General features: G+C 40.6%; 1 protein-coding gene across 2 annotated transcripts in view; it reads right to left on the reverse strand.

Moving 5' to 3' along the window:
• Nucleotides 1-16,992, reverse strand: part of SCN2B (sodium voltage-gated channel beta subunit 2) — a 51,962-nt gene that overhangs the window by 29,116 nt on the left and 5,854 nt on the right. For both annotated transcript variants that reach the window (XM_077456871.1, XM_077456872.1), the window contains exon 2: nt 9,925-10,088. In XM_077456871.1, coding sequence (XP_077312997.1) covers nt 9,925-10,088 — 164 coding nt within the window. The remainder of the gene's footprint in view (nt 1-9,924; nt 10,089-16,992) is intronic.

The following is a 16,992-nucleotide window of genomic DNA, read 5'->3' on the forward strand; positions in this document are numbered from 1 at the left end:
TGATCCAGTAGTTATTTCCCAATCCACTTGATATTCAGAAATATGTTAAAGAAATTTGAGTTTTTTTGGCCCCTGAAATGTGTTGGCTGCCTGTTGTGTTCTTGAGGACATTTACAGAAACAATTAAATCTCCTAATGGACTCTAAGCACCCTTTTTCTTTGCGCTTTTGGTAAATTGAAATTGAAAACATGTATTGTCTGCTCATTTCAGGCCACCCCCTTTTTGCTATATACAGGGGAGTTTCTCTACTTGTGGAAAGCTGCCAAACACTAGCCATCTGGTGCCTTGAAGGACTTTCAATGTCATGAATCGGGATCATGTAAGCAGCTCCTTCTTTCCACTTTCCCCTAATCTGTAAAAATCCAACACTATTTCTAACTCCCTACCATTCTGTCTCATTTTCCATGTTTTGCTTTAAGTTATGCTTTAAGTGGGCAATTAACAGGCCTGTGGGCTTTTATATAGGGGAGATATCTAGAAGTATGTAGACAAATGTAGACCTTCAGTAAAGTTGATCTTTGCATAGTATCTTTGTGGGACTAGGGGCTGCTGCGTGAACCAAAGTGGGGGTCGCAAGCTATAACAATAAGTGCACAGAGTTTTTGCCAATAAGAACTGTAATGGCATAAACCTATTGTGCATTTTTTTTAATTAGGCAAGCCCCCACACTGGCAAATCTAACGAGATTGCATAATTACAGCATAACATACTGTATGTGGCCAGTTTAAATGCCAACCTAAAATCCAGCTCTTTTCCTTGACAGAATCATACATAGATAGACAGACAGACAGACAGGACAGCAGACAGATGGACGAATGGACAGATGGCAGACAATCGAATAGGTAGAAAGCTTGAGTGATTATTAATAGGTGAACTCTCTTTCTCTGACTGCTTAATTCATTTTGTCAAGCAAAATGTTCAATAGATAGAAGAAATTTACAAGAAGAGCACATTCATCAGCATTCAGTTTTGCAAGGTATAAAAAATGCAATTTAAAGAAAAATTGGAAGTCTTGGTTATATTCACAAGATATTTTTTGCATCTACAGGCTGCCGGTACCTTCTTCGGTATAACATACTGGAGAATTGTCCAGCTTGCAAGCAAACCTTAACAGAATGGTAAAATAACCATCCTGAAATGAACTACAACCCATGTGTAAACTAGTTCTACTGCTAGAAAAAATTCACAGTAAAAAAGTGGACTGCAAAATCAAAGACTTAAAAATATTGAAAAGGAAAGGACCCTGAGTCCACTGTTGGATCCTGGTGTCTGCAAATCTTAACAGCAGTTCCTGTTAAACAAGGGAAGTACAACCAAGCCAAATATTCAAAATGAAAACTTTTAATAGTATTTAAATTTTTTTTAACATTTTTATTTATTTTCGATTTGTGTGGTTTATAACTGCTGTATTTCTGTCTAGTTCAGCCCTTTGGGTCAATTTTATGCTCATTTATTTTTAGATAAGCTAAAGCTAAAGTATGACTTTGCTGACAGAATTTCTGAGACCAAAGGTGAAAAATATTACAAAGTACCTTTACATATAGCAACAATTAGGCAAATGTATCTGCATAATACAATGTGTATTTTATTAATTTACACGGGTAACTGTTTAACCACTTGCTTGAGTATACATTTTTGGAAGACTGCAAAAAACACACAGGAGGGCGAAAACTCCTTGTTTATTATTTTTATTGAATCCACCAAGTCAACTACATACTCACATGCATATGAAAACAGCAAGCATATAAATGGAGCTCTGAGGAAGGGGGCTTGTCCCTCGAAACACATCAGCCCTCCAATCGTTTGGTCCCAGGACAGGTTATACCACGTTCGGCTGAAGTACACCAGGTATATGCTTGCTTTTTTTATCTGCTTATGAGTATTGATATGTCTTGGTGGATTTAATACATTTGTCTATGGTAATGCACACTCCTATGTGTTTTTGCACTCGATTGAAGATTTCCCAGTCTGTGGATGGCTGCACCCAGAGAGGTATTGTGGACTCAAATTGTGTTGAAGAAAACCCCTGGATTTAGTGCTGGAGTCTTTTTGAAGAATACATTTTCGATAGCATAAGACCATGTGAAAACTCTGTTGTATTCTTCTAGAAATTAACAAAGGCCTTTGTGTTGCAATTTTCAGTTAGTGAAGCCTGGCTCCAAATGATATCGCCCATACTGAACTGGCTGTGAAGAATAAAAAAAAGCCAAGGTCCACAATTTTTAGGCTACATTCACACGGTCATAAAAATTTTATTACACATGTTTTTTTCTAGCACAAAAGTTCCTGCATAATGATCAACCAATACTTGTTTAAACCTGTCCTTTTTATTTTTCCCAATACTATCAGGGGTCAGAATTGCGACCCGGCCTCTGCAGCAGGGCTTCCCTGTCACATTAGGTTTTGTGGCAGGGCAGTTAGAGGAACCAATCCCCTGTATGCAGTAGCTGAAAGCTAGCTTCTCCTCCTCTCCCTCCAGCTGCTTTCAGCTGCTGCATACAGGGAATCAGTTCCTCTAATTGCCCCCCCGCCACACTGATCACACTCTCTGTGCCTGCTTCCCATTTGTGTGTCTCTGCCTGCTGTACAAATCTGCCACCCCACCATATGCCCCCCTACAGCTCCACTGGCTTTTCCCCTCCCCTATCCCACAAGCTGCTGCAGGGGATCTTTTCAGTCACTTACCGGTCCTTTTTTTTTTTTAACAACCGGGATTGTTCTTTATTGAGAAAATGGCATGTTACATTTACAGCAAGGTACATGTGTTTCGAGGGACATGTCAATGCAAACCAAAGTAGTAAGCAATCAAAAATTTAACATAATCTGCAGAGGGTTCAAAATGGGTAGCCTACAAAGTACACAGGTAAACAAACAAAAAAAGACATAGTGAAACAGGGAGACTGAAAATAGACAGAGCAACGAAAATACTAAGTTGATGCAGTAAGTAAATATAAGAAGTATATATAAATATATTTATATATTATATAAATAAATATATTTATATAAATATAAATATATATATAAAAAGAAAAATACTCATTGCGTCGTCCATGTCTGCCAAACCTTATCATATTTCCTAGGGCATCCCCTATTAATATAAGTCAGTTTGTACATGGGTAACACAGCATTAATGGAAGACTCCCATGAGGCCACCAAAAGAGGAATGGGGGCGGTTCATTTACTAAGTATTTCTTTTTTAGCATAATACAGTAAAAAGGAAACCAGTATTTTCCTGTAGTGAGGACTCTGTTTATCGTCCTGGATGCCCAACAATGCTAGCTCAGATGAGGGCGGGAGCGACAGCTGTAGACGGGTATCGACACATTCAAGCACCACCACCTAAAACTGCGCCACTCTAGGGTAGGACCAAAACATGTGATAATGGGTTCCAACACTGGAGTAACAGTGGGGACATTTGAGAAACCTTGTGGATAAATTATGTGCAGTCTCTCCCTTCCCTTTCTGAATGAGTACAGTGAGTAATCAGCATTGATCACTCACTGTGTTCATAACTGAAGCATAGTACACACCGTTTACTAGTGTTTAGCTTATGAATGAACAGGAAGGCTGTACAGATCTCTTCTTGTTCATTCATTCATTCTGCTCTCCGCTGACGTCACTGATATCCGTTCGAGGCAGCGTGTCATCCTGACTTCCTAAGTCTGGATCTGCCAGCTGCCTGGAACACTGAGCCAGCCGCTCCCCGCCCCTCCATAGCTCATCTCCCCAATGAGCTTGGAGAATCAGAGCAGGAGAGATGCTTACTGACAGGCAGCATCTCTCTGCTCAGGGAGGGGAGAGAACCAAGCCATCGGCAGTGTTCGGTGGCTCAGTTCTCACTGCAGAGATGCCGGGGGACAGCTGCAGCATCAGTCTGAATAAGTATGAATAAGAAAAAAAAACACCAGCAAAAAAAAAACCCATACTTCTCTTTTAACCAGCTCCCGACCGGCGCACGCCGATGTACGTCGGCAGAATGGCACGAGCAGGCATATTGGAGTACAGGTACGTCCATTTCTATATGCCGCCCTGCCATCGCGTGGCTCGCATGCCAGTCGGGACCCCCGTGAGTCCGGTCGCGGGTCCCGCGGACTCGATCGCCGCGGGGATACCCGCGATCATCTCACGGGAAGCTGAACGTCTAGCAACAAGTGACACTGATCTCTGCTCCATGTGATTGGAGCAGAGATCAGTGTTCACTAACACAAAGCCCAGCCCCCCACAGTTAGTAACATGCCCCTAGGAACACTTAACCCCTACACTGCCACCCCCTGGTTAACCCCTTCACTGCCAATGTCATTTACACAGAAATCAGTGCATTTGTATAGCACTGATTGCTGTATAAATGACAATGGTCCCAAAAATGTGTCAAAAATGTCTGATGTGTCCGCCATAATGTCGCACTCACAATAAAAATCGCTGATTGCCACCATTACTAGTAAAAAAAAAAAATTATAAAAATGCCATAAAACTATCCCCTATTTTGTAAACGCTATAACTTTTGTGCAAACCAATCAATAATCGCTTATTGTGATTTTTTTACCAAAAATATGTAGAAGAATACGTATCGGTCTAAACTGAGGGAAAAAAATGTTTTTTTATATATTTTTGGGGGATATTTATTATAACAAAAAGTAAAAAATAATGCTTTTTTTTTTTTAAATTGTCGCTCTATTTTTGTTTATAGCGCAAAAAACAAAAACCGTAGGCGTGATCAAATACCACCAAAAGAAAGCTCTATTTGTGGGGAAAAAAGGACGTCAATTTTGTTTCGGAGCCACATCGCACGACCGCGCAATTGTCAGTTAAAGCGACGCAGTGCCAAATCGCAAAAAGTGGTCTGGTCTTAAGCCAGCAAAATGGTCCGGTCTGAAAGTGGTTAAATAAACAACACAGACTAATAACATTAAAATATAACCTACAGCCCAACTTAAAACTCCACTCTGACCACCCTGTCTATTTGTTACAATAAATGGTAAAAAAAAGGTTTGTAATTCTTGTCTTATAGAAAATACTGAAGGTTGCCATACGTGAGCTTGTTCAGCTGAGATCCCATGACCTAGGATTCATTCATATGACTGGTCACTATGGCAGCTCAAACCTGAAATACAGGCAAGTATTGTTTTGTTCATTATTATAGGAGACTGGCCATGATGAGGAGTAGTTTGGCTATAGGTCCACTTAAATATTGCTTATTGCTTATTTGGTTTGAAAAAATGGTTGTGGAATGTACCTTAATTAACATTGTTCTGAATTCATACATTTGTTTCAGTGTCTGCAGCTGTTAAGCCTCGTACACACGATCGGATTGTTGGCCAACAAAACCGTGGACTTTTGTCCAAAGGGCGTTGACCCAAACTTGTCTTGCATACAAATGGCCACACAATTGTTTGCCAACAATCATGAACGTAGTGATGTATTAGAAGTACTACATGGTTTTTCAGCTCTTTAGCACCACCCTTTGGGCTCCTTCTGCTAATTTTGTGTTAGTAGATGTTTGGTGAGTGTTGATTTGCGCTTTTCATTTTGCTCTTTTCATTTCACACCTTTCAGTTAGTTTCTGAATAGCCGTTTGTCAACCAGACATGTTGCGAAATCGGAGGAGATAAAGCGTTATTTATTATTGGCCTTGGAGTTATGCTTTGACATAATTTTTTGGGTTGATTAATGATTTGATTTGGTATATTTTTTTTTATATTTTTGGATGCATAGAATGCACTCTTTGGTTAAGTTCTATTGGTAGATAGCATGTCTAATTTTAGTTGTTTTCTTTTTTTAATGCACAATAAAAAAATTGTGTAGAATAATACTTGGCTTTGTGTTTTACTTCAAATGACAGTTTGTATTTTTTTAAATGTAACTGCCTACTAGACTTGTGTACAACGGAAAATTTTGTTTAGTTTCGGTTCGTTGTCATTCGTAAAATACATAATTTCGTTCTGTTATATTCGTTATGTTACATTAGTACGTGTTCAGATAATTTGTTGAGTGTTGATATTCGTTATACTGAATCTCGAATCATGTCGAATTAATTTGTTATATGTGCTATAATTTCGTTCGTATTCGTTGAAATTCGATATTTATGTATGTATATACATTCGTGATAATGATTCGTAGTTTGGAAAGTCGTTTGTTTATTGAATCTTTTAACACACACAATGACAACGTCTCTTATTCTCGGCTCAAATACAATACAACACCCTTCTAACTCAGTTCTCAGGAATGCACTTTGCTAGTAATCCAACCTCCGGCACAAAATGAATGAGCTGATTGGACTATAAGATTTACTTTGAGCTGACCTTTTGTTTCAATGGATCTTTAAAGAATTACCGAATCATGTCTAATTAATTCGTTATATATCTTTCCTATTCCTTGTAATTCGTTATTTTTTTATTCGGACATTCGGATGCATCCGAATGTCCGAAAGATGCAAAACTCAGCCAAATTTTGATTCCTTACGAAACGAATTGCACAAGCCTACTGCCTACTCCCAATGTAAAATTGACAAGGAACACCAACATAGTTGTATCTTTGATCTTAAAAACTACGGGATAATGGTTTTGTGGTAACTTGCCCCCCAAAAGATGTATATGTGTATATATATGTATATATATATATATATATATATATATATATATATATACATTATTCTTGATATCACTAGAAAAAAAGCCTTTGAAAATTTGTTTGCAATGACTCCATCAGTATCACCAGCAAAGCAGCTTCATTATTATCCCATTAAAGAAGAAGAGAATGTGCGCTGCATTTCAAGATTTCATAATGTGCCACGTCACGAATGTTAATTCTCCATTACGAACACTAGTTTACAAGACCGACCGCTTCTGGCTCGTTCTTGCTACCGAGCATGTGTGTGTGTGTGTACTTTGGACTTTTGTCCGATGGACTTGTGTACACACGCTCGGAAAATCCAACAACAGATATTTGTCCACAGAAAATCCGACAACAATTGCCGGATGGAGCATACACACGTTGGATTTTCCACCAACAACCTATCATCAGACATTTCCCGTCGGAAAATCCAATCATGTGTATAACTCTCCTGCAAATCCCATCATACTTTTCTTAAATATGTTGCAATTTCTGAATTGATGCAGGAGCTACCCAATTCTTGATTGTTTTAATCATCATATGGGGCTCTAAACATCTCCAACATTTTTTTCAGCACATTTTATATTCCTACACTGCCAATGTAATATTGTTTATCATTTGTATTTTTTTTCACAACGCGCAGTCTTCCCTGCTTTTTTTTTATTTTTTATATTTGCCTGATTAGAAAAATTGCAACATTGTTCATGTTTACCTTTTCACATTTGTATTACTACACTACAAGTGCCTTTCCTCACTTCTTTGCCCTTTCTTTTCTTCCATACGTACGTTTTCGATATGCCTCATGACAAAATTGTGAAAAGTGTGCGCAGCGATGGATTTTCATAAGTCATAGACCAATTGTGAGGTAAGACCTGCAGGTAAGGTAACGCTGTTAAATAATTAAAATTTTTGATGTTAAAGAAGTAGAACAGGCCATTGTCATGCTTAAAGTGATACTAAAGTCTCGTTTTTTTTGTTTCTGTTTAAAAATAACAAACATGTTATACTTACCTGCTCTGTGCAGTGGTTTTGCACAGAGCAGCCCAGATCCTCTTCTTCTCGGGCCCCTTGTCGGCGCTCCTGGCCCCTCCACCCCCTGCCGAGGGCCCCCACAGCAAACGGCAAACAGCTATGGAGGGAATCCAAGCCGCTGCTCTATGTGTCCATTCAGACACGGAGCTGTGGCTCGGCCCTGCCCCTCTCTCTTCCTATTGTTTCAATGACTTTGATTAACAGCAGCCAGAGCCAATGGGGCCCCACCGCTGTCTCAGCCAATGAGGAGGGAGAGTCCCAGACAGCCGAGACTCTCGGCTCAGGTAAGTATGGGGGGAGCCGAGGGGGGCTGCTGCACACAGAAGGTTTTTTAAATTAATGCATTCTATGTATTAAGATAAAAACCTTCTGACTTTAGAATAAACTCTACATTCAAAATTGAATAACTCTAACTGGGTAGATACCAGAGGGTTACAGAAAAAGTATAACTTCAATGTAAAAATATTTATTTAAACCCCATAGGGAATCCAGTATACATTGTACTTGCCCTGTTCTGAATTTTGATGTGGTTCGGAAATATATTAACATATATTTTTCTGTTTATGATGGCTGTAGCTTCACCCCTGGCTGAAGCCCAAATTATGGCCATTCTTATGGGGGAGACACAGCTAGCACTGAACCCTTGCTCCCTCTCCTCTGTGTTTCCTATTCAGAGTATTGTGCCCCTAATCAGGTAGTCCAGAACAGTTCATTCTGGATTACCTAAACAAACATAGACACATTATTCTGTGCCTGTGATCAAGTAATTCAGATATATAGCATGTATACAGCCTCAGGAGCCTCCGGGCAGGGCTCTGAGGAAGAAGGTCATCCTTTGAAATGCATCAGCCAGCAGTGACTCCTGCAATCTCTTCTGTTACGATGGGGAGTCTGTTACCATCTTCAATAATTGCTGTCATCTGGAGACTACTTATACCATGAGTTTTTCCTTTATAAGTTTGTGAGTAATTTTCTATTTTATTTTTAAATAAAATATTTACCTAAGGATAATGCACAAGGTCAGTGCGCCCTTGTTTTCTTTCTTTTCCCTTTGACTGTTAGGATACCCTATCCTTGAGGGCAGAAAGACCAGAGACATTATCCATTACAAGATCTAGTCCATCTTGTACTCACGTGTGCGCAGGAGTGTTTTGTTTTCTGCTATGTATACAGCCTCACCTGAGTACTTTTCCTTTATCCTTTCGTCTCTCCTGCATTGCTCTGTGTCTCAGTACTGACTGCATGCACCTCCCCCTTCCTTCTGTCCCGCACAGCTCTGTATAACCTGGGTGACTTCACTCACACGCAGAGATCCTACCCCCAGCTCTGACATTACCCCTTAAACTGGACAAACAGACAGATTTTGTTTCCCAAAATTTACCAACCACTATGTTGTGTAAGGGTATTTATTAGCCATTCTCAACTAGGGTTCCTCCAGAGGTTGCTGGGGGTTCCTTACGCTGTATCCAAGTAACCTCTTATGTGATGTTGGCTGCATGATCCCAGGTCCAACCCACATGGCAGAACTTTTTAACTGTCTGAAAAGGTGGCATTTTGACCACCACTGACCACCAATATAAGAGGCATACTTCCTACTGACTCCCATGAGGGGTTCCAAGAGACCTGAAAAATGCTTCAAGGGTTCCTCTGAGGTGAAAACATTGAGAAAGGCTGGTCTACATACTTTTAGATATTTTACTTTTTATATGGCATACCAAAATCTGACTGTTTAGATACTTTACAGCTTAGTGGGAAGGTAAATCATTTTTTAGATTGTTTTCCTTTGTAAAATGTTAACTTTTTAACAAACAAGCATATTGCTTGAACCAGTGTGGCTTAGATATACATTTCAGCACAAAAGACACAAAGGCTGAGCATATAAATTGATTCTGTGATGCAAGTTTAGACCTGTATGTTGTTGGTGACACATTTTAATGATACACCAATGGTCAACAAGAGGACAAGATGAAACGACACCTATCCGTGGATGCATATTTTCTTTACTTGGGTTAAAAAAAATAAAAAAAATAAACAGAAATTAAAAGAATAATAGGACATTAATGAGGTTGTGAGGACCAGTGAAAGGCAAAATGTCAACATGGCGAAGACAAAATGAACAGGGAATCTGGGCCATGAATGTTTTCATAGAGGACTACAGATGTGAACTGACAAACACTTTGTACAGTGGTAGCTCAGAAATGGTATACTGGAACACACTGAATTGGTACAGTTCCATGACATCTAGATGGTGTAAGAAATATACAGGGATCAACATCTCTCACCATTTCTTCTGTACAGTTGTCACAGCCCCGGTATGTCCAGTTCATAGAAAACTGTTTAGTATCCATCTTATAACAGGAGTTGAAGTTGCAGGGTAGTCGTATGTCAGTTCCATTTAAAGCATAGACAACTGCAGGAACAGTGATCTCCATACCGGAAGCAGGAACTGGACACATAAATCATTAGTGGCATAAACCTATTTGTATCTGTACATTTATAGCATTATCACATAAAACAATAAATCCTATACAGGCTATGGAGTTTCTGCAGTGAAGATGTGCTATTACTTACTCTGCCTAAAAATACATTTACTGTCTAGTACTAAAGTATATCCAAAAATGAGATAAATGATTAATGCAATAATCTGCCAAGATAATATTCTGAATTAGTTATGAATTGAATTAACAGCATTTTAAAGGATTGGTCAACTTAGAACTGGCATATCAGTTTTGCACGTGTCAAGAGGTTAAAGCCCAACTCCAGAAAACTTAAAAATGATGCCTTGACATGGGGCTGCGCCAATGTAAAGACAAACAAATGAACAGTATAATTTGCTGAAATGCAGCATAACAGCCTGCACAGTAAAAACGGTTTTACTATGTGGGTTAGTGTGTGATTGTAGCAGTTGACTTGTACATATTTGCTACATGTAGCTGCTGAAATGGACACCATTGTAACAACTGTACAAAATTAGCTGGATATCAAGAACTGCATTCTGAAGAGAATCAACTGTAGCTGTTCTCAACCAGGGTCCCTACTGAGGTTGCTAGGGATTCCTTTTTAGCCCCCATTCACACTATAACCCACATGTGAATCACACAAGAACCGCTCCACATTCCTGTGCAATTCACATGCTATTCACTGTGGTGTGATTTGAGCCCATTCATTTTGTGATTGCTATGCGGTGCCAGAAACATGCATGGATTACTGCATTTCCCATACCGAATATGTGTGAACCTAGGCATAATAAAAATACCAAACATGTTATACTTACCTGCCCTCGTCTACTGGGGTCCCCTGCTGGCGATTGGCTTCTCCTCTTCTGTGTCTGCAAGCCGCTTGCTATGGGGGCAGATGTGTGGGCTCACTCCCGAACCGGGCTTTGTGTGCCCATTGTGTGCACACCGCTTGATCGTAAGAAGAGCCAGATAAGTATTTTGTGGGGAGGGGGAGCTAATAATGGGAGCTTATTTTACCTTATAAAAATAATAAACATCTTATACTTATCTGCTCTGTTGCAGTGGATTTGCTCTCTCCCCTGATTGGCTAGGTGACTTTGATTGACAGCAACCGGAGTCAATGGCGCCACTGCTGTGTCTCAGCCAATCAGGAAGGATAATCTCAGATGGCTGAGACACTTGTGGCCATCGCTGCACAGAGAGGGACCTCAGGTAAGTGTTAGGGGGGGCTGCTGCACAAAGACTTTTTATCATAATGCATTCTATAAAAAACCTTCTGCCTTTACAGCCTCTTTATTGCATACAGTATATTGCATTAAGGTAAAAAAAAAAAAAAAAAAAAAAAAACCTTAGGCCTTTAGAACTAGAGCTAAATTGTCGCAGTCTCAAAAAATTACACATTAACTATTTTTAATCCATATTATGCTAACATTAGTAAAAAGATAGGAAGGTATATTATATTTACTTGCTTTAAACTTCTTTTTTTTTTGGGCTTACACCAAAATGTCATACATCCCATGAATTTTCAGGAAGGAAGAAGTTTTCTCAGTTGAGCATGTTCTCATGTCTTAGCTTAGGGCAGCTGGATTCCAGGAAGTAAATTCTACATGAATCATCTCCCTTACTCAAGATGGCCATGGCTATAAATGCTAGGGGGTGTTTTTGAAAGTGATTTCTCAAATAAATAAAGCACATGAATGGAATGGAGGTGTGAGTTTGCGTTGACTATTAAAAATCAATTAAATATTGAGATCGTTTAATATAGTTGTATAGCGCAGGGGGTATTAAAAAATCATCTGCCCAGGGTGGTTCTAGATACACCACATTTTATATTCTTTTCTTTAAAGCCCAATGCTGGGCAGGAGACATTTTCTAGCTTTAGATCAGTTAATATGGCTTACCCTTAACTGTGAACCTCCATTCTTGCAAGCTCTCAAGCACTGCATGGGTTAATAGCTAATTTTGTCTGGGGAAGAGGAGAAACAGTATTACTTAGCTGATACTCCGCTACTCCGGCAGATGGCGCTCCCCATAATGCAGCAGTGGACTGTGGCTATAGACCCTGCTCTGGTCTTAATGATGTCAGAACTGCAAGGTGAACTAGAAGGTTGTGTAAATATATCTCCTGTTATTGTTCCCTTAGACAAAAATGAGAAATTAACAGGCACAGCCGCACTGCAAAAAAAATTTTTTAGTTGCCTGGAGTTGGGCTTTAAAAAACATAATATGTAGTCATGTTATAACTAAGTACTTCCTGAGTGAAATGCGTTAACATCTACTGCTGTCATCCTATACTTGGGAGTTGTGCTTGCTCTGTGCATAGATTTTTATCCAGTAAAGTTCATGTTTTCCATTACGTTGGAGTACAGTCAACCTACATTTTCTCCATATGTGGAGTGCCACAATCAAGGATTGGACCAGCACCTGCAAGCAAACAATATTTATTCCATAGCTTTGGGCTTTAAAAAGGAATTTCTTCACATGCATGATCAAGAGCTGTACTTTCAGGTAGCTCCAGTCCCAAGTGCTACAAGTCTTATAGACCCTAGCTCTGAACTTGCATCTATGATCCCCTCTACTCCTTGCCAGTCGCAAAGCAAATGGCCTCAGGTTATGTTTTGTGATTGACCATAAAATGGAAGGTATGGAAATACAACTGCAGCCCTGGGGTCTATGAGGCTTGCAATGCTTAGAGATGGAGCAACCAGTAAGTACATCAAGAGCTGTGCTAATGAGGAATGCGAGCAAACTTTTTTTTACAATGGAAATAAAGCCTTATGCTACCTATTCTGAAACAACCCCTCCCCCTTCTCCTACCTATCCTGCATACCCTGTGTAAAAAAAAAACGTTGTACTTACTTTTTCATCTACTTTGGTCCTGTGATCCCACAGCTCTTTCTCCGTTACAGTATGTTAGTGAGAAGCTTACTGCAAGGGCGAGTAAAGAACGCCCACAATGGCAGGGCCATGGAAGCCTATAGGTGACATCATGACTGCCAGAATTCACAGCCATTGTTGAGCACTCCCTTACACAGGAGAGACAGAGCTGAATTTTTTTTTCACTGGACCGTTCTAGATAAAGAAAAAAACCTACACAGATCTTTTTAACACAGGGTATGCAGGGTAGGTAGGAGGAAGGGGAGGGCAGTGTCGTCTTAATGATTGGGCACACCCAGGCACTGCCCAGGGACCCCAGGCACATGGGGACCCTATGATCAGGACGGAGACAAGGGGTGGTGGCAGGTGTAATTTTGGGGGGTTCACAGATGATTTGGATACTTGTGCCACTCTTCTTTGATAGGAGAAACTGCAATGTCACTCCTGTTAGAAGGAGCAGTGGCTAGCTTCTGCAGGAGAGAGGATTCAGGTTTTTCCTCCCTGCTGCAGGGAATGGAAGAGAGCCAGCACTGAGACTGAGAACTCATCAGGGGTAAGGGAGGGCAAAACTCTGATTTATGGGGGCACTATGATGAAGGAATCTGATGTATGGGGACACTATGATGGGGGAACCATGATGTATGGGGACATTGTGATTGGAACACCTGATATAAGGGGGCACTGTGATGGGGACACCAGATGTAGGGGGGCACTGTGATGGGGATACCTGATGTATGAGGACACTGTAATGGAGACAACTGATGTAAGGGGGCATGGTGATAGGGACACCTGCTGTATGGGGACACCTGATGTAGTAGGCCACTGTAATGGGGACACCTGATGTAAGAGGCCACTGTGATGGGGAAACCTAATGTATATGGCCACTGTGATAGGGGAACCTGATATATGGGGACACCTGATGCAAGCTGGTAAGGGCCCTAAGTGCATTACTTTGCCCAGGGGCCCATGATGCTATTAGGATGGCACTGGGGGAGGGAATATTTTTAAGAATAGATAGTGCTAGGCTTTTCTTCCACTTAAAGATACTGTAGCAAGCCTGCATAAATGGAGGTTTGCTGTTAAGGCTGAGGCATATTTACTGATCCAAAGTTGGAGAAAATCTGGGGCTTTGAACCGCGCAAAAATTTATTGATCACGCTAATGTACCATAAGCTGTAGGTTTATTCAGTTTCTTCCAAGGTAAAAAGGTTGAGAAAGGCTGCTCTATATCTATATAGTAAATGCTTTGGCCACTATATATTCAGAATTGTATGCCATTTCGTGTCTTAGGTGTAGAGGCACTATCTGTAAGAGCGGAGTGCAGTATGCAGGTGGCAAGGGAAAAAGAATGCGGGAGGCGAGTTACTTATGGAGTTGAGAGGGGGGACCTGAGGAAGGGTTTGCGAGAGTGGAGTACAGGGGTCAATGTAGAAAGGGGGGGCACTAATAGAAGAGAGAAAGTGTTTGTGAAGGCTGAGTGCGGTATGCAGGTGGCAGGGCACAGATGATACAATGGTTGATACTTTTGAAAGAGACATGCCTTTTGTGGTGGGTCCATGTATGGGTGAAAGGTGGAGATTTGGAGTAGTCAGTGTGTGAGTGGTTGTAAGCGTATGTACTCTGAAACATAGGGAGAGATTTACTAAAACTGGTGCACATAGAATCTGGTGCAGTTGTGCATGGTAGCCAATCAGCTTCTAACTTCAGGTTGCTCAATGAAGCTTTGACAATAAAACCTGGAAGCAAATTGGTTTCTATGCAGAGCCGCACCGGATTTTGTATCATGCCGTTTTAGTAAAATAAAATAAAAAACTCACTGAACCTGTGCTGTGATTCCAGTTAGTGGATGCATTTTCATTAACTTTCTTTTTATAACCAGAGGATTATAGAAAATGTATTGAGATAAGGATGACTCCCTCTCCTGTAGCAGTAAACCCTGGTGGGAAATTTCATTGCTGGAGTATTCAAGAAGCCTAAGATACCAGTGGCTGAGTGAGGTATTTACTAATGGAAAGGAGCAGCATGCATTGTGTACTAATCCACAGCAGTCACTGGGAAATCAATTTTGTTGCTATGGGCTTTTTCACATTGGTGCACCTGTGTAAGTAAAAATATCCCATAGTTTTACAATAAATGTACTTATTTAGCCCATCATTTTGCTAAATAAATCATGGACTACAGCAGTGTTTCTCAACCTTTTTTCAGTCAAGGCACCCTTTAAAAATGATGGACTGTCTAGAACAGGGATATGCAATTAGCGGACCTCCTGCTGTTGCAAAACTACAAGTCCCATCATGCTCTGCCTCTGGGTGTCATGCTTGTGGCTCTCAGAGTCTTGCTATGCCTCATGGGACTTGTAGTTTTGCAACAGCTGGAGGTCTGCTAATTGCATATCCCCAGTCTAGAAGCACCCATTCTAAAATATAAAAGCTATTCTAATAATTTTACATAATGCAGCAACATCTACAAGTCCAAGTAGGACACCCAACATTAGAGGTGATTTATTCTTCCAAAGCAAATATACTTTTGCAAACTGGAACTGACTAATACCCCAATGTTTCTCTTCTCCCTTTGTTTTTATCCATCACTCAGCTAATGTGACCCCAACACTGATGGAGAGGGGCAGCAGAGAGTCAAACAAGGATGCTACGCAGGCAACTGACATCCTCCTTGTGTAATGGTAACTGAAAAGCCAGCCTTCATACACACGCCGGCTTGTATAGAATTTTTGGGCAATTTTGCAGCATTTTGCCTAAGCACCTTGGTTGAAAAAGGCTCGGCTATAGTATCACACAATACTATAGGACTTCAGGACCATGGACAGCATAGGCATTCCTAACTGTTGAATGGTATTCTAGTAGTAGTAATAGTAGTAGTAGAGTACTTTAGTTTGGTACTCAACAATGGTGTTTTATATGTGGTGATTGTGTAGATGCCTAAAGTGAGCCTGTATGTTCCCCTTGCAGAGTAAAACAATATATTCACTTAAAGAGTTAGTTTACCTTTAGCAAAAGACTGCCTATGCAAATAAGGGATGTGTGTAAAGAAAAACAAGCTGTGTAGATTTGACAAAAGTTGAATAATAACCTTGCTATAGGTGTAGGCCATTTACATACCTCTTGGAGCCTGACTGGAAAACTCCTATAATGTTACTAAGGATATTGCTAAGAGACTAGCTGTTACTGTTCACCTTCACCATTACAGAATGTGAGCTCTTTCTCTACTTCATATTTCCTCACATGTACATTCTCTCCTTATGCAGTAGCTCTGAGCCCATTGTTTGAGAGCTCACTCCTGTGATGGTGGAGGTGACCAGTAACAGCAATGTCCTTATCAATGTCCAGTTTTCCAGTTAACATATGAGGTACATATGTACATGGTCTACACCTCTGACAAGTGCATTATCTAACTTTGGTCAAAGTTTGTTTTAATCTACAGACACCTCTTATCTGCATAGGCAGTTTTTGGTGAAGGCGAACTAACCCTTTAAAGCCCAAAGCATACAGAGATTTTTTTCCACCAACTCCAGAAAATTCTAGTGGTCGGAAGAATAGATTGGGAACCTAAAGTGTGCGACAAAGAGAGAACATACATGTATGCTGGGTGTTCACAGGGATGGTGCCCTTAGAGAAATGAAAGGATGGTTTCGCCTGTAAGTTAGGAAGTAACCTTTAAAGCCCAACTCCAGTCATTTCATTTTGGATAGAGCATGAATAGATTACAACTTCTGTCATGTCTTAGGCTGGGTTCACACTGCTGCGGTGACCAGATCGGATGTGATTCGCACCGCACTGCAGTGCAAATCACATCCGATCTCTGTGCGATGCGAGTTCAGCCATACAGATAGTATGGCTGAATTTGCATCGCATCCGGCCGAAACTCGCACAGGACCCTTTTTTTCGGTCCGCAGCAGAATTGGATCGCATGAGTGTTCACACCATGCGATCCGATTCCTGTCCGAGTTTGCAGATCGCACTGCAAAACTGACGTTAACGTTTCACTGACACTCCCAGC

This window comes from Lithobates pipiens, unplaced genomic scaffold, assembly GCF_037356315.1.
Source record: "Lithobates pipiens isolate NorthernLeopardFrog02 unplaced genomic scaffold, aLitPip1_a1.2 Scaffold_27, whole genome shotgun sequence".
In the NCBI taxonomy this organism is placed as follows: domain Eukaryota; kingdom Metazoa; phylum Chordata; class Amphibia; order Anura; family Ranidae; genus Lithobates; species Lithobates pipiens.